Source organism: Aedes aegypti, unplaced genomic scaffold, assembly GCF_002204515.2.
Source record: "Aedes aegypti strain LVP_AGWG unplaced genomic scaffold, AaegL5.0 Primary Assembly AGWG_AaegL5_hic_scaff_116_738_PBJ_arrow, whole genome shotgun sequence".
Taxonomy (NCBI): domain Eukaryota; kingdom Metazoa; phylum Arthropoda; class Insecta; order Diptera; family Culicidae; genus Aedes; species Aedes aegypti.
Genome location: NW_018734587.1, coordinates 51,987 through 73,452, shown reverse-complemented (window position 1 = coordinate 73,452; position 21,466 = coordinate 51,987). Strand labels below are relative to the sequence as shown.

General features: G+C 45.0%; 1 protein-coding gene and 2 long non-coding RNA genes across 3 annotated transcripts in view; 1 reads left to right on the top strand and 2 right to left on the bottom strand.

Moving 5' to 3' along the window:
* Positions 1-21,466, top strand: part of LOC110680289 — a 64,635-nt gene that overhangs the window by 9,133 nt on the left and 34,036 nt on the right. Inside the window, exon 3 of the mRNA XM_021856122.1 lies at positions 21,369-21,466. Coding sequence (XP_021711814.1) covers positions 21,369-21,466 — 98 coding nt within the window. The remainder of the gene's footprint in view (positions 1-21,368) is intronic.
* On the bottom strand, positions 3,171-5,826 carry LOC110680293. Its single transcript, XR_002502818.1, has 2 exons — positions 3,726-5,826; positions 3,171-3,516 (listed from the first exon to the last, which is right to left on the bottom strand). It is a non-coding gene; the product is annotated as an uncharacterized LOC110680293 (long non-coding RNA).
* Positions 13,468-15,396, bottom strand: LOC110680294. The gene is made up of 2 exons (XR_002502819.1): positions 15,014-15,396; positions 13,468-14,804 (listed from the first exon to the last, which is right to left on the bottom strand). It is a non-coding gene; the product is annotated as an uncharacterized LOC110680294 (long non-coding RNA).

Sequence of the window (21,466 nt, the reverse complement as noted above, 5' to 3'; positions counted from 1 at the left end):
CTGTGTTATCCTAGGGTGTTTAGTTCGAACGCGCTTCCTTTCGTTTTTCGATTATCTGAAAATACAGTACCACCCAGTACAGTTTTTCAATGGGCACAGTACAGTTTTTCAATAGGCGTGTTTTTTTTACGTGTATCGTTGTTTTATACAATCCGATGACCCTGGAGGGATCGGTTTTGCTTTTTACTGGTTATTGAGCAAAAATATTACTGCACAATCGACAAGCATTTCGCGAAATACTATTTATACTATAAATAAGCTATTGTTTTCTCTTTTGATTGCCGGCATTCAAAAGATTAATTTGAAAACGCTTAAACAACAAATATTTATGGTCTATCGCCAGCTTTCTAGGCGAATCCTGACAATATACCTTCCCCAACCTCCAACTCCGTAGCACTTATGAGGGTGTCGCTGAGTCGGTGGCCTTTCATTAAGTAAGTGCTACATCAACATTTCCTTCCCCTATCCCAAGTTACGGTAAAGATGGGCGTGGCCGGGAATAGCGATATTCATGCTTTTAGTATTCTTGTTTATGATTTGAACAAGGTATACTCCCCTGCCTTGTTCTTGAAAGTAGTCAGGATGAGATTATTAAAAAGAAACATGAATGTTGCTAGTATCCAATCTACGAAGTATACCGTAACTACGCTAACGCTAACGCAATCAGCTCGCGTTAAAATAGTTCCTATCATTTCCCACAAAAAATGTATGACAAAATGATAAGCCGTTTCAATTAGTTACTTACGACGTTTTTGTGCCAGTGTAAAATCGACTCAAGTAGTGTTTTGTTTTGATTCGTGGTTAAGTCACTTTGTCTCCCATACAACGGAGCGGCGAAAGCTGGGTGCTGCGGACAAATTCGATATGCTTGTCAAACGGGAGCCTGATTGCCGGAGCCAAACATTTGAAATTGAGGTTATGTTTGTTTCATAATTATGTGTTTCAACAACATCGGCCACATTGTTCGATATGGATGAAATACATTGAGATACCCCTTGATTCCCGACGACTGTTTCGAGCAGTCTTAAATATAAATAGCCGGGATAATCCAATATTCAAGTGGATGTACAATATCCACTTCGAAAGTACTGTGCAAAAGGATAGGACAAGTATTAATGGCCAAGAAATACTTCAGCTATCCAAATTACTTGAGTTGTATCCAGTTGACAAGTAGAGCTGATTTCGTAACATTGGTAACGCCTGCCGTACAAATTGGTTGAAAATATTGCCGTTTGATTTTGCTGGGAACAGCTGATCCACAGACAAACAGACGTAACACTTAGAACAAATTTCTTCAAATTCATCACCCAGTTTACACCATCATCATCTGGTGAGCTTGTTGCACGAACAGGTGTTTCGTGCAACAAGACCGGCAGATGGCGGTAGTGTGAAACGTCAATCGCGGAGAAAAACGATGCGCGCACCTCTGTTTGTGAGATTTGTAACATAACGAATTTGAAATGATCGTTAAATGAGTGGTCGATGAAAATTTCGTCAGTGTTACGTCTGTTTGTCTGCGGCTGATCTTTGTTTATATTTTCAACCAGCAATCTTTATGTAGTGTTGGTGACTATTGGGGCTACGAGACGTACTCATTTTAGAGTACATGTACTATTTTTTGACTTGAAATTGTGTGTACTATTCTTTTTTGCTAAATGGGCTAAAGAGCTACTTGGGCACTTCCATGGTTCACTTTGGCACTCAGCCAAATTATTTGAAACTCCCTATTACTGACGATTGCCGAATAAAACAAATAACCTGTTGAAAAAAAACAGCTCAACAACATTTTTGTTGAGTACGAGTTAAACAAATCACTCGTTAGCATGTTTCAACTGAATAAACTGCTTCTTCAGCTAACAATGTTTCTTGGGTGGTTAACCACTTTCCGATTATTAAAAAAAAAAGCTGTAATCGAATTGATACGATATGTAATAATGTTTCCTCTTGGCACGTCCTCACTGGGATAGAGCCTGCTTCTCAGCTTAGTGTTCAATAAGCACTTCCACAGTTATTAACTGAGCGCTTCCTTTGCCTTCTTCTTCTTCTTTCTGGCGTTACGTCTCTACTAGGACAGAGCCTGCTTCTCAGCGTAGTGTTCTTATGAGCACTTCCACAGTTATTAAACTGAGAGCTTACTATGCCAATGACCATTTTTTGCATGTGTATATCGTGTGGCAGGTACGAAGATACCCTATGCCCTGGGAAGTCGAGAAAATTTCCAACCCGAAAAGGTCCTCGACCGGTGGGATTCGAACCCACAACCCTCAGCTTGGTCTTGCTGAATAGCTGCGCGTTTACCGCTACGGCTATCTGGGCCCCATAGTTGCCATTTTTGCGTATATCGTGTGGCAGGTACGGTGCTACCAGGTCCGTCGCACTCGGGCTCAGATTGGGTACCACTTCTAGTACTGCATTTGGTCCCTCGGTAGTGTAAAAGGTACCCAAGTTTGACAGATCGCAGTACACTTTGAATGGCATTCTAGATTACCTTATGAGCCATAAAATTTCGGGCAACTGCAAGGGACATGGGGGTCTTTAATTTGTCTTTGGTGCTACTCTATGGGTGTTAATTCGCGACGATTAATTTGCGATCGGATGCGAACCAATGACAGAGAGAAGAAACGAAAATAAACAACTAGCCAATAAGCACGTAATTTACGACCCACAAACAGAAGAAGGCAACTCATACCATGCGAAGGGATATACTAGAACCATACCGATCCCTCCCCCTATAGCATTCTAAACAGACAGAGCCATCACTCAGCACAAAAAACAGATGGTAACATTAGCATTAGAAAGTAAAGGCGCACTGCCCCATCAACTCAGAAGGAAGGGAAAGCCATAAAAACAAAGATCGTTAACAATTTCCTTCCATAGCAAGCAGGTAGGACCAAACCGTCATAAGCACAAAGCGCAGGCCCTCGCTGAGCCTGACGCATTCGATTGATACGCGGACAGGAGTCATAACGAAGAGAAAGGGAAAGCATTGATCTAATGGTAAGGCGCAACAAGAACAAATATGTCCCTGCGTCAACCCACGCATAGAAAGTAATCATCCCACGCAACGAAAGAAACAAAGTAATTAAATTCGAAATTTATTACCTACGCACTCAGAGACATACCTTACGAGAAAAAACCTAAAACATTGAAATCTCTTTGCTTCTTTCTCGTGGGAGAAAATTAGATTTAGGCAATCACGACAATTGTCCCTTTCTAACTTTAAGAATCAATAGGACCTACGATAGAACTGCATTTGTCACTTCTTAGAATAAGTCCCCCAGATCGACGAAAGTCGCCTATAAAAACCCAGAACCAACCACGAAATACATGATCTTACGTTTAGACTCGGAACAGGCAACTTGTCTTTCTAGAGAGAAATTCCTGGTAAGTCCAACCACTAAGGTTATCACCAACGATTGCAAACTCGACTCCTTCGGTTGCGGACTACTCGCCTGGCGGGTGTCGTTCTGACGAGTCAGCTTTCAATCGTTAAGAGAGAGAGCTCCCTATTGGAACCTTCCACTGTCAGGTACTGGTTAAAACATCAGCCTGTCCGTCTGAAGGGAAAGAGAAGGGGATCAATCTCCAACCAAGCCTTTCGAACACAAAACCGTCGTACACCGGTTGACCGCTCGATTCCTTCGGTTGCAGACTACTCGCCTGGCGGGTGTCGTTCCGACGACTCGGCGTGCATCCTTTTGCGGATATAATCCACTAGTTGGAACCTTCCACTGTCAGGTACTGGTTAAAACATCAGCCTGTCCGTCTGAAGGGAAAAACAAGAGGAAATATCCACGACTGGTTCTCCTCTGTTGTTGAACCGCCGTAACAACGGTTAAACACTCGCTTCCTTCGGTTGCGGACCACTCGCCTGGCGAGTGTCGTTCCGACGAATCAGTGCTTAACTGTTAAAGAGACACGGTTCTCTAGTCGAACCTTCCGCCAGCAGGTACTGGGTCAGCCACCCAGCCTGTCAGTCCGAAGGGGAAGATTGGGGAAACGCACTCAGTTGGCGTCTACCAGTTGTCGGTAAGATCGAGTAAACACCGCGAGATCGTGCTAGAGTCGACGCGCGGATTCCGGCCATAAAGAAAATCACGCGGGCCGTTTACATGGTGCCCCGAGTGAGGAACCACAACGTCGCGCGTTTTCGTTGCGGTTAAAAGCAAGGTGTGGTTACCGCCTAAAGAGTAACCAGAAGAAAATTCCTGTAGTGTTTAGTTGAGTGAAATGTCAGATCTCACGCGAGAGATCGATGAGCTCGTCGAATACTTCCGCGAGATTGACGCGAAGTTCGACGAAGTGAAAAACACCGACAATTACAAGCAGTGGGCCGAAAGGCCAGTGGCTAAACAAGAACTGTGCGAAACAGGGTCTTTTGAACTAGTTCTCTGGGAAAACACACCTAGGGAAAAGGTGTTTGTACAACGAGTTTCGAAATCGGTGGAAGGAATGGTCAGGCCTAAACGACCATAAGAAGATTCGCAGAAGAAAAGTGTTGGAAAGTGTTCTGTTGAAATACGCGCTCAACGCTGAGTCATCAATTTAAAATAATCGCTGTTGCGATACTAAGAAAGGTGTCACAACGGGCACGATCCTTGCGAGGACGTGCTAGAGAACCGGTAAGAAGGCGTCGAATCGACCATTGGAAACCCAGGAAGAGGACAACGGGCACGATCCTTGCGAGGACGTGCTAGAGAACCGGTAAGTAGGCGTCGAATCGACCGTTGGAAACCCCAGGAAGAGGACAACGGGCACGATCCTTGCGAGGACGTGCTAGAGAGCCGGAAGGCGTCGAATCGACCGTTGGAAACCCCAGGAAGAGGACAACGGGCAAGATCCTTGCGAGGACGTGCTAGAGAGCCGGAAGGCGTCGAATCGACCGTTGGAAACCCCAGGAAGAGGACAACGGGCACGATCCTTGCGAGGACGTGCTAGAGAGCCGGAAGGCGTCGAATCGACTATTGGAAACCCCAGGAAGAGGACAACGGGCACGATCCTTGCGAGGACGTGCTAGAGAGCCGGAAGGCATCGAATCGACCGTTGCAAACCCCAGGAAGAGGACAACGGGCACGATCCTTGCGAGGACGTGCTAGAGAGCCGGAAGGCGTCGAATCGACCGTTGGAAACCCCAGGAAGAGGACAACGGGCAAGATCCTTGCGAGGACGTGCTAGAGAGCCGGAAGGCGTCGAATCGACCGTTGGAAACCCCAGGAAGAGGACAACGGGCACGATCCTTGCGAGGACGTGCTAGAGAGCCGGAAGGCGTCGAATCGACCGTTGGAAACCCCAGGAAGAGGACAACGGGCACGATCCTTGCGAGGACGTGCTAGAGAACCGGTAAGTAGGCGTCGAATCGACCGTTGGAAACCCCAGGAAGAGGACAACGGGCACGATCCTTGCGAGGACGTGCTAGAGAGCCGGAAGGCGTCGAATCGACCATTGGAAACCCCAGGAAGAGGACAACGGGCACGATCCTTGCGAGGACGTGCTAGAGAACCGGTAAGTAGGCGTCGAATCGACCGTTGGAAACCCCAGGAAGAGGACAACGGGCACGATCCTTGCGAGGACGTGCTAGAGAGCCGGAAGGCGTCGAATCGACCACTGGAAACCCCAGGAAGAGGACAACGGGCACGATCCTTGCGAGGACGTGCTAGAGAACCGAAAAGAAGGCGGTCGAATTGACCACTTTAAACCTCACCAGAGGACTAAAACGCGAACCAGCAAAAATCGAACGAATCCGGAATTCTAGAGAGAAGCCACAAGGAACAAAATGTCTAGCATGTTCGTGGATAACCAAAACGGCAACTGCCGCCTTTGTAACGACCCCGACGATAAAGACGAATACATGGTGGAGTGCTCAGAATGCGATCGTTGGTTCCACCCATCGTGCGCAAAACTTACCAAGAAGCCAACGAAAGAAGAGATTTTCCTTTGTGCTAAGTGCCAGCTAATTGACAAGGAAATCAAAAAATTAACCCTAGCGGCAAGAGCAGTTGCTACGAGTCCTACGGAAGCCTTCTTTGAGCGAATGTTAAACGGGCAACAAAGAGCGGTAAATGAAATCACGAAGGCTCTGACAGGACTCAGCATTAAAAGGGAAAACGAAGTCCAAGAGGATTGGACAATCTATTTGAAGCGGCAAGCACTAATACGACTCCCAAAGTTCGGGGGAGCAGCAAAGGAATGGCCTAACTTTAAAAGGGCCTACGAACAGACAACGAACGAAGGAGCATTCAATAATATTGAAAACTTAAACCGGTTGCAGCAGGTGCTTTACGGAGCGGCCGTAAAGAGCGTACGACAATTAATGATGGACGCGAATAACGTGCCGGAGATTATGGCTCGACTCGAGGAGCATTTCGGAAGACCGGAACAAGTGTACAAGGAATTGCTAACCGAGCTTATGAGAGTCAGGAAAGATTCAAGAACTGCCGTAATCGAGATGTCGACAGCCCTTGAAAATCTCGTAAGCAATGTGAAGCTACTCGAAAAAGACGAGTACTTATCGGATCATAGACTAGTAGAGGAACTAGTAAGAAAACTTCCATACAACATTCAAGTCAAGAGAACCGAATACTGCATGAATAACTCTCAGATAGCAGTTCAATCATTAGACGACTTGAACGACTGGCTAAGACCATTCGCGAGAACGGCAAGGGCGATGACGATGCATCAACCGAACATCGAACATCAAAGGGCGTCGATCAATCATCACGAGCAACGAACCAAGGAAACCTACAGACAAGGAACGTGCAAGGTATGTAAACGACCTAATGCACATAAGATCTGGGACTGTAATGCCTTCAAGAAGATGAAGGTAGACGAGAGGCAAAAAACAGCCCAACTGGAACGCCTATGCTTCAGTTGCCTAGGCACGAATCATAACATGTTTAAATGTTCTAAGGCCAAGAGATGCGACATCAAAGGGTGTGCAAGAAGACATCACCGAATGCTCCATCCTCAAACAGAAGAAGTCACGATTGAACAACAACCCGTGAATAATCATGAAGAGAACGCGAAACCAATAACGGTACATTTTCAGGTATTACCCGTAACATTACGAAACAAAGATAAAACCGTAAGTACTTACGCCTTCCTAGACCCCGGCTCGTCACTGACTCTATTAGAAGCGGATATCGCTAAAGAACTGAAGTTAGTCGGGAAGTCAATACCTCTTCAACTTAATTGGACACAAGAGGTCACTACAGCGCATAACTCCAGTCAAAGCGTCGACGTAGTTATAAAAGGAGATACAAAAACCAGCCATGTGCTGAGAGACGTTAGAACAATTAAAAACTTAATGCTACCAAAACAATCGAGAAATTATCAAAAATTATGCGAACGCTATCCTCACTTAAGAGGACTACCGTTAAACAGTTTCGATACAATGAGACCAGGAATAATGCTAGGACTAAATCACAGTCATTTGATTACAGGATTAGAGCATCGATTCGGAGACCAAGGAGACCCAATCGCCATGAAGACGAAGCTAGGATGGGTAATCTACGGGAAACTAACCACTAACAACGAAGAAGGTCACGCCATGGTTACCCATAACGAAGACACCTTACGGCACATCATGGACAACTACCTTTCTCTGGAAGACTTCGGAGTCAAGCCAGTAAAAGAGTTACCTCAGGCCGCGGATGAGAAAAGAGCGAACGAAATCATCCTTAAGACGCTACGCTATGACAACGAAGACGGACGTTACGAGGTAGGTCTGCTGTGGAAAAAGGACGGTCATAAATTCCCATCCAGCATGGAAGTGGCAAAAAAGAGATTAGTCGGTCTCGAAAATAAACTAAAAGAGGACCCACCCCTACAGAAGTGGGTCATGGAAACAATTCAAAACTACGTCGAAAAAGGCTACGCCAGAAAACTTGCACCAGCCGAAATGTTAAAGGAGAAAGATAACCTGTACTATTTACCGCACTTCGTCGTGGTTAACAAAAATAAACAGCCGCCGAAACCAAGATTAGTTTTCGACGCGGCAGCCAAGATACAGGGTCAATCGTTCAACTCGGCCTTGCTATCGGGACCAGACTCCACTACGTCACTATTCGGAATACTAGTTCGATTCCGGGAAGGAAGATATGCGGTATGTGGCGACATAAAAGAGATGTTCCACCAAGTAAAGGTACGAAAAGAAGACCAGGACGCGCAACGATTCTTATGGCGCAACTGCGAACAGAGGTTCCCGGACATATACGTCATGCAAGTAATGACGTTCGGTTCGACATGCTCACCGTCATGCGCCCAGGCAGCCAAGAACCACAACGCGGAAAGACTAAAAGAAAAGTATCCTCTAGCATTGTCGCCAATAATAAACCAGCACTACGTAGATGACTACGACGATAGTTTCAACTCTTTGGAGGAAGCCAAGGACACCGTCGCTCAGATAATTAAGGCTCACGACGAAGGTGGTTTCTTTATTACGAAGTTTTGCTCCAATGACAAAATGTTACTAGATTCGATCCCAGAAAACAGAAGAGAAATGGATACAAAGAAGTATCTTAATGACAAGGAAGACGAAGCCGAGAAGATACTCGGAGTCTACTGGAACACCAACAAGGATACGATCGGGTATCAGGTGAACCTAGAAAAATTACCTAAAGAAGTACTCTGCAAAATCAGAAACCCTAGCAAACGCGAGGTACTCTCGTTCGTCATGAGTGTCTTCGACCCGCTAGGGCTAATATCGAACGTAACAATCCAAGGTAAGATCCTAAAACAGGAGCTGCATAAGGGAACAAAGGACTGGGACACACCTATATCCGAAAGAGCACAAAAGATATGGAACTCATGGGTGGAGAAAGTACAAACCGCGAGCAACATACGAATACCTCGATGGGTAATGAAGGACGTAGGCACGCACATAGAACTTCACACCTTCGTTGACGCTTCGGATAAGGCCTTTGCAGCAATCGTATACGCAAGAAGTAATACGCAGCAAAACCCGTGCGTGAGAATCATGGCAGCAAAATCACGAGTAGCACCTATTAAACCGCTATCAATTCCGCGTCTCGAGCTACAAGCAGCGCTACTAGGGGTAAGATTAGCAGATACAGTAAGGCAAGAAACCCGATTGAAGATCATAGGATCCACCTTTTGGACAGATTCCAAAACAGTCCTCTCATGGATCAACTCCGAGCATCGAAAATATAAACCGTTTATAGCTCACCGCATCGGTGAGATACTCGACTCGACCACTATGGACCAATGGAGGTGGGTACCTACTAACGAAAACCCCGCGGACGAAGGTACCAAGCCATGTCATAAAAAATCCATATGGATAACAGGCCCGGAATTCCTAAAACTCCCAACAGAAAAATGGCCCCAAACAGAAATAAAAGAAACAGAAGTAGAGGCAAAGTTCGTGGGCATACACCAAACCAACAAAGATTATATACATGAAAACAAATTCTCGAATTGGTGGAAACTAATATTCCGCCTCTGCGCGATTCTCAAGATCATTGATTTCGGCCTAAAACGCCCGTGTTTTACTAAAAGCTTCACTATGAGAGACAGAGTAAGAGCGGAAAATATACTCTACCGGAAGGCACAAGGCGACGTTTTTCCGATGAAATCAATGATCTAACAGAAAACGGAGAACTTACAACAATTGGTCCCCTCTCAAAACTGACACCTATGCTCGACGAAAATGGAGTCATGCGCTCTCGCAGTAGATTAGAGTACGCTGACAACCTACCGAAAGCTGCGAGAATACCAATAATTCTACCTAAAGATCATCACATAACCCAATTAATTATCAAATGGTATCACGAAATGTTCAACCACCAAGCAGACAAATCTGTACTCGCAGCCCTGCAGCAGAAGTACCACATAACGCGACTAAACACAGCATTTCAATTAGTCAAGTCACGCTGCCAACACTGCATGAACGCAATTATAAAACCAAAAATACCGATAATGGCCGCACTTCCGAAGTGCAGAACAGACACCTATGTCTATCCCTTTAATCATACTGGGGTGGATTATTTCGGACCATTTGAGGTCGCAGTCAACAGATCCAAGGAAAAACGCTGGGGCGCGATCTTCACCTGTATGACCACAAGAGCCGTACACATCGAACTGGCGTCGAAGTTGGATACAGACGCATTCTTATTGTGCTTCATGAATTTTCAAAACCGAAGAGGTAAAGTATCGCACTTATACAGCGATAACGGAACAAACTTCATAGGAGCAGAACGAGAACTACGCAGTCTGGTAGACCAGATAAATTCCAAAATGGAAGCCGGGCAAGCAATCAAATTGGAGCTAGAATGGCATTTCAACCCCCCAAAAGCACCGCATTTCGGAGGCGCATGGGAAAGATTGATAAGGATTGTCAAAAACAGCCTCATGGAAACGATAACATCACGCAAGGATCACTCAGCACCAAATGTTGAGATACTGAGAGGCGCGCTAATCCAAGCAGAGTTCTATCTCAATTCACGCCCGTTAACACATATACCGCTAGAGTGTGAAGATGATGAAGTACTAACCCCGTTCCATATCTTAATAGGAAGAGCGGGATCATTATCCGTGCCATCTATGTTCGAGAGTCATAAACTCGAGCGGAAACATTGGCGACTAGCACAATATTACGGAAAGTACTTCTGGGACAGATGGAGAAAAGAATACTTACCAATAATAGCGCAGCGGCCAAAATGGCAAACAAAAACTAAACCGATACAAGTCAACGATATTGTCGTAATAGTCGACGCCGAAGCTAAAAGGAACCAATGGCTCAAGGGACGAGTCATTGAGGTAAAAGAATCAAAGGACAAACAAGTACGATCCTTGAAAATTACAACCAAATTCGGAATTTACCATCGCGCAGCATCCAGCGTCGCAGTACTCGACGTCTACAGAAAGGGAGACGAATCAAACACAGACGATGAAAACAAAAAAATTGGTGAAGTAAAGTCATTGATAACAGCTGATAAAAACACTAATAACATAAAGAAGAGAGCAGTAGTAAATGACGAGTGTGTCCTAGCAACGTCATCACAACCCGTCAAGAAGACAAAGGCAACAGCCGACAAGTGCAACGAAGCGGCTACATCACGCAGCGGCGACGAAGCAGCGGTGGCAATAACAGCAGCAGCCAACGAGTGCAGCGAAGCAACGTCATCAAGCAGCATCGAAGGAGCAGCGGCAGCAGTAGCAACAATCGACGGGTGCAGCGAAGCAACGTCATCAAGCAGCATCGGAGGAGCAGCGGCAGCAGTAGCAACAATCGACGAGCGCATCGAAGCAGCATCATCCAAAGTCACTACGGCAGCGGCGCTAGAACACGAGCTGAACGAAATATCGACGAAGGAGAAAAGCATCTGTAAAAACCACGACCCTGCAATATTGACGAGCTTCAATAAACACCTACGGGAAAGAAGGCGGAATAAACGAAGAATAAAACCACCAACGTGGCATCTTAACGAGGAAGGCCTAACCGCCACGACAAGGTACGTCACGGCATCATCAAAAGACTTGATAACGAGAGAACTCAAAGAAAACAATAACCCGGCGAAGAAAGCCAGGGTAATCAACGCCAACATGTGGACCTTAACAGTAATAGCACTATTCCTACTGATTAGCCAAGCATTAGGAAGTGAGCTTAAAGGGCTCATAGCGTACGATTGCACCAGCAACAACGTAAACATAACGAGCTATTCACTGATGGACGTCGCATCGTGTATTCCACCAACTAGGAATCTCACGACTACGGAAGTCCGCATACAAGTCTTACAAAGAAGCCCAAAAGCATTCGTGAAGGTCCACCAGTGCAAGGTAATAATAAAACGATCAATCCGACACTGCGGTGCGCTTTCTCATACGTCAGATTATGAGCATGGGTACGCATACATCGTCAAGGAATTCACCCCGGACGAATGCAGGTTAGCTCAATTGCTCGGATCCGTATCACTATCCGAGAGCAAAAAGATTCGCGAACTCCGTCGCAACAGCACAACGCGAGGAGAAACACTAATAGTAGGGAGTCTGAAAGGAAGCTCTTGTAGCGGTGGAGTCTACAGAACTGCATCATACACCTGGGAAGGAGCACTAGTTTTCTATGAGTACGAGATAAGCATGTACGATTACACAGCAACGGCGGACATCGAAAACGACCAGGTGGCTCTAAGAAACGGTATAGTATGTGCCTACAAAACCGGATGGTGCCTAGACCCTGAGTTCGGCTACATGACGTGGGAAGTTGACCTGCGGAGACAATGCGAGGAGACCGAATTCGAAATCATATATGAAGGGACTGTAAACAAAACCTTTGATCACGATAACGACAAATCAAGATCAAAAGCAGTCTACACGCTTCTGTCGGACACTCACATGTTCTCGATAAGAGCACGCGACAAAACTCAAATATGTGGATTCGACGCGTACGTTACAGACCACCCCAGAATCTATATAATAGAGGCCAGCGGATTCAAGTCCCCCTTCAAACGAAAGGAAAGCACCGGACGAAACCTGGACCTTTTTACTTACTTCAATTCGAAAATAACGTTGGTCGAGAACTACCTGGGCCAACAACTGAATGAAGTATATACAACAGTTATGACGGAAATGTGCAAAATCGACAAGGCACTAATGGAAACCAAACTTACTCTAGCAAGAGTCAACCCAAGCGAATTCGTGTCCAACATAGTAAAACGATCCGGGTTCACCGCTATCGTAGCAGCAGAAGTGCTCTACATCATCGAGTGTAAACCAGTCTTCGTAACATATGAAAGCAAACAGGAATGTTACCAAGAAATTCCTGTAAAGTACAACAACGTGTCAATGTACATGGCACCAGTGACACGTATCCTACAAAGAAGAGGGACCGAAATAGACTGCACACCTCTAATACCAGCAAAATTCACCATCGGAGGAAGATGGTACACCACGGACCAAAGACTACGAGAGTCTACACCCCCGAACAAACTAACGACAGACGTCATTACAAGCTGGTCATATACATCACTACCAAGCCTCATGCAAAGCGGAGTGTACGACGCAGAAAGCCTTGAAAGAATGAAAAACATGGTCTACGAGCAAGGGGACAAGAAGATAGCATCATCGGTACTCCACAAGGCGATATCAGGGCAGCATCCCAATCTACAAGGATACACCTTCGACGCCCTCATATCTGAAAGGATCGTCGACAACGCTTTCAACAAATATTGGTCTAAACTCATCTCCTGGTCAACATGGTTAGGCAACGTAACATCAACGGCACTTGGAATCTACATGATAACGAGGATGATCAAGTTCGCAGTCGACACGCTGATACACGGTAGAATCCTATACGATATATACGGATTCGGATGGCAGCTATTGGCGTCCTTTTGGGACTCGCTAACGACTCTTCTATCGCACCGCAACGTAATGAAGCGATACCAAGACAAGAACGACCTAACGGAATGCACCACTCTAGCGCCGCAGCCAACTGACAAGCAAGACGATCACCATGAGGAAGAATCAAACAACGAGAGCAGACCTCGCCCCTACCCCAGGCCGAGCAATATAGTGACTTCTAAATAAGATATCAGATAATCATAATACACACATGGTAAGAAATTATATGGAACATAATCTTTACATCATCATTTACAACAAGACTATTGTACGACCAAGAATAATAAAATTAAGTGAAATCAAACCGTATAAAAAAAAAAAAAAAGAAAGAAAGAAATACGGTAATAATATTAAAATACATTGTAACCATTTGACAATTGCCTTTTTAGCAAGTAAGCTCAAGAATAACAACCTTCATAATAATTAAAGAACAAGCATAGACAATTATAACGTCGCGGAAACAATATTGTAAAATTAAGGATTTTACGAAGGGCGGTGTTAATTCGCGACGATTAATTTGCGATCGGATGCGAACCAATGACAGAGAGAAGAAACGAAAATAAACAACTAGCCAATAAGCACGTAATTTACGACCCACAAACAGAAGAAGGCAACTCATACCATGCGAAGGGATATACTAGAACCATACCGATCCCTCCCCCTATAGCATTCTAAACAGACAGAGCCATCACTCAGCACAAAAAACAGATGGTAACATTAGCATTAGAAAGTAAAGGCGCACTGCCCCATCAACTCAGAAGGAAGGGAAAGCCATAAAAACAAAGATCGTTAACAATTTCCTTCCATAGCAAGCAGGTAGGACCAAACCGTCATAAGCACAAAGCGCAGGCCCTCGCTGAGCCTGACGCATTCGATTGATACGCGGACAGGAGTCATAACGAAGAGAAAGGGAAAGCATTGATCTAATGGTAAGGCGCAACAAGAACAAATATGTCCCTGCGTCAACCCACGCATAGAAAGTAATCATCCCACGCAACGAAAGAAACAAAGTAATTAAATTCGAAATTTATTACCTACGCACTCAGAGACATACCTTACGAGAAAAAACCTAAAACATTGAAATCTCTTTGCTTCTTTCTCGTGGGAGAAAATTAGATTTAGGCAATCACGACAATTGTCCCTTTCTAACTTTAAGAATCAATAGGACCTACGATAGAACTGCATTTGTCACTTCTTAGAATAAGTCCCCCAGATCGACGAAAGTCGCCTATAAAAACCCAGAACCAACCACGAAATACATGATCTTACGTTTAGACTCGGAACAGGCAACTTGTCTTTCTAGAGAGAAATTCCTGGTAAGTCCAACCACTAAGGTTATCACCAACGATTGCAAACTCGACTCCTTCGGTTGCGGACTACTCGCCTGGCGGGTGTCGTTCTGACGAGTCAGCTTTCAATCGTTAAGAGAGAGAGCTCCCTATTGGAACCTTCCACTGTCAGGTACTGGTTAAAACATCAGCCTGTCCGTCTGAAGGGAAAGAGAAGGGGATCAATCTCCAACCAAGCCTTTCGAACACAAAACCGTCGTACACCGGTTGACCGCTCGATTCCTTCGGTTGCAGACTACTCGCCTGGCGGGTGTCGTTCCGACGACTCGGCGTGCATCCTTTTGCGGATATAATCCACTAGTTGGAACCTTCCACTGTCAGGTACTGGTTAAAACATCAGCCTGTCCGTCTGAAGGGAAAAACAAGAGGAAATATCCACGACTGGTTCTCCTCTGTTGTTGAACCGCCGTAACAACGGTTAAACACTCGCTTCCTTCGGTTGCGGACCACTCGCCTGGCGAGTGTCGTTCCGACGAATCAGTGCTTAACTGTTAAAGAGACACGGTTCTCTAGTCGAACCTTCCGCCAGCAGGTACTGGGTCAGCCACCCAGCCTGTCAGTCCGAAGGGGAAGATTGGGGAAACGCACTCAGTTGGCGTCTACCAGTTGTCGGTAAGATCGAGTAAACACCGCGAGATCGTGCTAGAGTCGACGCGCGGATTCCGGCCATAAAGAAAATCACGCGGGCCGTTTACAATGGGTTCATGCACAAATTATGTCACGCTTCAAGGGCGTCAAGGCAAGTACACTTGCCACATGTGACAAGCCTTACGAAATTTTTGGAGGACTCATACAACAATCGTAACAAAGGGGGGAGGGGTTAAATAAGTTTAAATTTAGAGTGACATATTTGTGTACCATCCCTATGCTCAGGGAAGTCAAGGAAAATTCCATTACGAAAAGATCCTAGACCGACCGGGAATCGAACCCAGACACCTTCAGCATTGCTTTGCTTTGTAGCCGCGGACTCTAACCACTCGGTTAAGGAAGGCCGAGTGAAATTAAATAGGATTCATTTTAATAAATACTTGAAATATTTTTTTTTTTTCGAAACATGTGAGAGACAATATTGTTGTTGAACGCAAGCATCTTCCAGAGTTGACGAATAAAAAATGAAGTTAATTTTGGGAATCTTACAATCAAAAGTTGAGAATATTATCTACCTGAGAACCTCAACTGTGCAAAATGTAGTAAAAATGGTTGAGATTATGATTCAGTAACACAAGAAAATTAACCATCTAATATTATGGATCCGACAGAAATAAGGACAAACATTATTTTTAAATATTTGTTTTCTCAATCTCCAAGCGTCGCGACTAATATTTGAATAGTGCGCTGTGTTCATAAACATCGTAAGAATGCAGCGCCACACATGTCATTATGACAGTTATGAAGGGAACGAATCACACGTCGCGTGTCCCACACGCGCGTTCCGATTTGGTGGGCGCGCAACAATAGTTAATTCGATACATTTGATTTTGATTTTTAACTAATAAAACGTAACAGCTTATAAGGGTTCATTCATTTATTTCATAACGCTGAAAATCGCCAATTGTGACACCCACCCACCCCCTCGTAACGCTTTTGGTATGAATATTCTATCATTGAAATAATTCTTCAATTCTGTGGTAAAAATAACTACGCCCATTCTTGAAACTACCATGGAAATTCAGACCAATTTACTATGTTTACGGTACACCCCACCGCATTACTGGTAAATTTGACAGAAATAATTTACAACAATCTGATTCCGACTACAGACATGGTAAAATCAAGCGCATTTCTGGTCTGCTGAAAATTGCCGGTGCGAGCGCTTGAGTTAACCCCCTAAAATGGTAGTTTTTAGCGCACAATTTTTTTGCGTGTACACATACCACGTGTTCATTTTGCGGTCCTTAAACTCATGTGTGATAACAAATACAATGTAAGCATAAATAAGCATATATGACCGTACAATTCGTAGTTGCTACTCCGTGATTGACCAGAACAATCGAAGTTGCACAGGGAATTAATGAATGGAGCTTGGGATTAGCTTACCATTCTTCAATGTGCACAGATCGAGAGCTCAAATTTAAAAGTCAATAACGGCGCCGGCCACGTCCTTACGGTCATCGGGGAAGGGAAGGAATGTTAGTGTGACTACCGTTGTTACCAGAGACCGAGATCACCTCTGCATCTCCACGGTTGTCATAGAGAGGATATTGGGTTAGCGGGATAAGGTAAAGATCTGGGAGTCACCAATGTTTGGTGATGCGATCCATGATATAATCACGCCTAACCTGATTCGCGAAATAATTCGATAATCGCATTAAACGCCGAACAAGTGTTCGTCACTCGCCCACGCAAGAGCAAGCGACGCGATCAATAGATCAAACACTACTAGCGATCCGCGGTGCTTTTTCATTTCTCTGAGCGAACGACGCGCGACAAGTTTGATCCTGCCCCATCGCCCGCCCCCGCAGGAGCAAGCGTCAAGGTCGAAGGATCAAACACTACTAACGAACCGATCACTTTTCCACCGCTTCACTACCGACGCGCGACATGTTTGATCCTGCCCTCATCACCCGCTCCCGCAGGAGCAAGTGTCAAGGTCGAAGGATCAAGCACTACTAACGAACCGATCACTTTTTCACCGCTTCACTACCGACGCGCGACATGTTTGATCCTGCCCTCATCACCCGCTCCCGCAGGAGCAAGTGTCAAGGTCGAAGGATCAAGCACTACTAACGAACCGATCACTTTTTCACCGCTTCACTACCGACGCGCGACATGTTTGATCCTGCCCTCATCACCCGCCCCAGCAGGAGCAAGTGTCAAGGTCGAAGGATCAAACACTACTAACGAACCGATCACTTTTTCACCGCTTCACTACCGACGCGCGACATGTTTGATCCTGCCCTCATCACCCGCTCCCGCAGGAGCAAGTGTCAAGGTCGAAGGATCAAGCACTACTAACGAACCGATCACTTTTTCACCGCTTCACTACCGACGCGCGACATGTTTGATCCTGCCCTCATCACCCGCTCCCGCAGGAGCAAGTGTCAAGGTCGAAGGATCAAGCACTACTAACGAACCGATCACTTTTTCACCGCTTCACTACCGACGCGCGACATGTTTGATCCTGCCCTCATCACCCGCTCCCGCAGGAGCAAGTGTCAAGGTCGAAGGATCAAGCACTACTAACGAACCGATCACTTTTTCACCGCTTCACTACCGACGCGCGACATGTTTGATCCTGCCCTCATCACCCGCCCCAGCAGGAGCAAGTGTCAAGGTCGAAGGATCAAACACTACTAATGAACCGATCACTTTTTCACCGCTTCACTACCGACGCGCGACATGTTTGATCCTGCCCTCATCACCCGCTCCCGCAGGAGCAAGTGTCAAGGTCGAAGGATCAAGCACTACTAACGAACCGATCACTTTTTCACCGCTTCACTACCGACGCGCGACATGTTTGATCCTGCCCTCATCACCCGCTCCCGCAGGAGCAAGTGTCAAGGTCGAAGGATCAAGCACTACTAACGAACCGATCACTTTTTCACCGCTTCACTACCGACGCGCGACATGTTTGATCCTGCCCTCATCACCCGCTCCCGCAGGAGCAAGTGTCAAGGTCGAAGGATCAAGCACTACTAACGAACCGATCACTTTTTCACCGCTTCACTACCGACGCGCGACATGTTTGATCCTGCCCTCATCACCCGCCCCAGCAGGAGCAAGTGTCAAGGTCGAAGGATCAAACACTACTAATGAACCGATCACTTTTTCACCGCTTCACTACCGACGCGCGACATGTTTGATCCTGCCCTCATCACCCGCTCCCGCAGGAGCAAGTGTCAAGGTCGAAGGATCAAGCACTACTAACGAACCGATCACTTTTTCACCGCTTCACTACCGACGCGCGACATGTTTGATCCTGCCCTCATCACCCGCTCCCGCAGGAGCAAGTGTCAAGGTCGAAGGATCAAGCACTACTAACGAACCGATCACTTTTTCACCGCTTCACTACCGACGCGCGACATGTTTGATCCTGCCCTCATCACCCGCTCCCGCAGGAGCAAGTGTCAAGGTCGAAGGATCAAGCACTACTAACGAACCGATCACTTTTTCACCGCTTCACTACCGACGCGCGACATGTTTGATCCTGCCCTCATCACCCGCCCCAGCAGGAGCAAGTGTCAAGGTCGAAGGATCAAACACTACTAACGAACCGATCACTTTTTCACCGCTTCACTACCGACGCGCGACATGTTTGATCCTGCCCTCATCACCCGCTCCCGCAGGAGCAAGTGTCAAGGTCGAAGGATCAAGCACTACTAACGAACCGATCACTTTTTCACCGCTTCACTACCGACGCGCGACATGTTTGATCCTGCCCTCATCACCCGCTCCCGCAGGAGCAAGTGTCAAGGTCGAAGGATCAAGCACTACTCCATGTGTGATAACAAATACAATGTAGTCGAAAAATCTATATATCTTGAATGCTATTTAAATAAAGATTATTTCTCGCATACTCTGAGATAACGCCCTAAAAGCCATTGGTAACCACGTGTGTAGCTCGTTGTTTCTGAGCAAATGAAAGAATAAGCACCCAAACCAACATCACGGGCAGGTAAATAATGACCTTTTCTTCCCTATAGCGTTGGTCAATAACATTAAAATACATTCAAATGCTCAGAAACAACGAGCTACACACATGGTTACCAATGGCTTTTAGGGCGAGATCAGAAGTTATGCGAGATTTGATAATATAAATGATATTGTTATGGGCTCGGTTATGTGATAATAATATATTTTAACGCTGCTTTAAATAATATAGTTTATTATTTATTCACTGCAATATTCAATTAAATGAATAATTACGCGAGGATTGACAATTCGACCAAGAAGGTGTCTTCTCCGTACTGCAGTTTATGGATCTGGATCTTCCAGACTCGTGAAGCTGCAACCAGAATTTCTTCTAAATTGCGCAACGAATCCACCATGAACAGTCTCGATTGAAGGAAACATGTAGCTTGAAATATGCTTTCGACGCACATTCTCATTGTTCCATATTCCATTTGCAAACTAAAATATTTAGTCAAATAGTTTTTTTAATCGAAAAAGCCGAAAAACTTGCGAAAAGTTAGCGTTTTGTCCTATTCTGCAAAATGGTTGCCTCGTGTCTGACTTGTTTTGGTTGTTGATATTCATGAGTTCATTCTTCATATAGGTGTTATGTGTGAAACCACATAATTTTTTGCCATGTGTGTCTACACATATTTTTGATTTAATAATAATTTTGAATGAACTTTGGATGAATCCTAATTCATATTAATTTAATGTGTGAGATAGTTTTTAATAATTATGTGTCGTTACACATATAGAAAAATAATGAAATTTTTGCAGTATACATATTTTGTATGAGCCGTACACGCAAACAAATTTTGTTGTATAATCTACCGAATCCATGGTAGAATTAAGAACTGCACCAACAATTTTCAACCGACTACAAAAATCTGTTAAGTTTACTATAATCTGGTGAAAATCACTGAGCAGTGCAGTAAATTTGACTATGTCCATAGTAGCATCCACTACAAAGCATTGTATTTCAATCTGTGACACCCACCGTACAACACAGTATGGTCAAAAGTATGATGCTAAACTTCTCAAATCAAGAATGTTTCTAGTCAAAAATACTACAACTCTGGTTAAATCAACAGAAGAAATTTTCTGGTGCAGTGATGTTGACTATGTTTTGGTAGAGTTAACAGATTAATGTAGTCGGTTGAAAATCGTTGGTGCAGTTCTTAATATTACCATGGATTCAGTAGTTTCTACAATAAAATTCATTTCAGTGTAACATCAAGGGGATCCACCCCCTTTAGCGTTATGAAATTTGTGAATGGGGATACCCATCCACCCCCTTTAGCGTTATGAAATTTGTGAATGAGCCCTAACAGCTAAGATATAAGATGCATGTGGGATTTCTTTTTGATTGAAAAATTAAAATTTCATTTTAAGTGTACGTTCAAACCCTTCGCTTTCGACTGGACAAATTCGTTCTCCGTTTTCAACGATATATTCTTCAGATCTTCGAACGAAGCCGGATAATATGGAAGACAAGGCGGATTCTGAACCGCAGATCATTTTGTTCGAACGGATAAACGAACCGGTAAGCATAAAAAACTGTGTTGCGTAGGCGATCACTATCGATTCCCCTGGGGCACCAGGATGAATTTGTAAGCACCTGCCTGGCCTGACTTGTTGTGAATGCAGTTAACTAGGTCCTGGCACCACCAACAAAGTTGCAGCAGCAGTTTGTTGGCAGCCGCCATAATGATCCGTTCGCTCATGGCCGGTGAAATGTCCTCGCTGGTCGCCGCCGCCATGGTGTTTAAACCGAAAGAGTCCAGTTGATTGATTCCACCGTATTCGTGATCAAACTCAACATCCCACCACAAAATCGCTAGTGTTTGGAGGTGTTTTTAACCTCCAAATTGCCAAATAACCTCCAAAACATCACCTCCAAGTTAGTTCTAATAACCTCCGTTATATGAAATATGGTGGCGCGTCGATCGTCGCAAGTTTATCGTTAAACAGTCAATACAAAAGATTAAACATTCAAATGAACTTGACCCACTTTCCGGTTTCTTGAAATATTTTTTTTTCTGATTGCAGGCAAGTCAAACAATCTACAAATGCACATGGAAGGGATGTGGCGTCATATACGTATCTTGTTCTGAGGTCACCGCTCACGTACGAAATGCACATCTAGG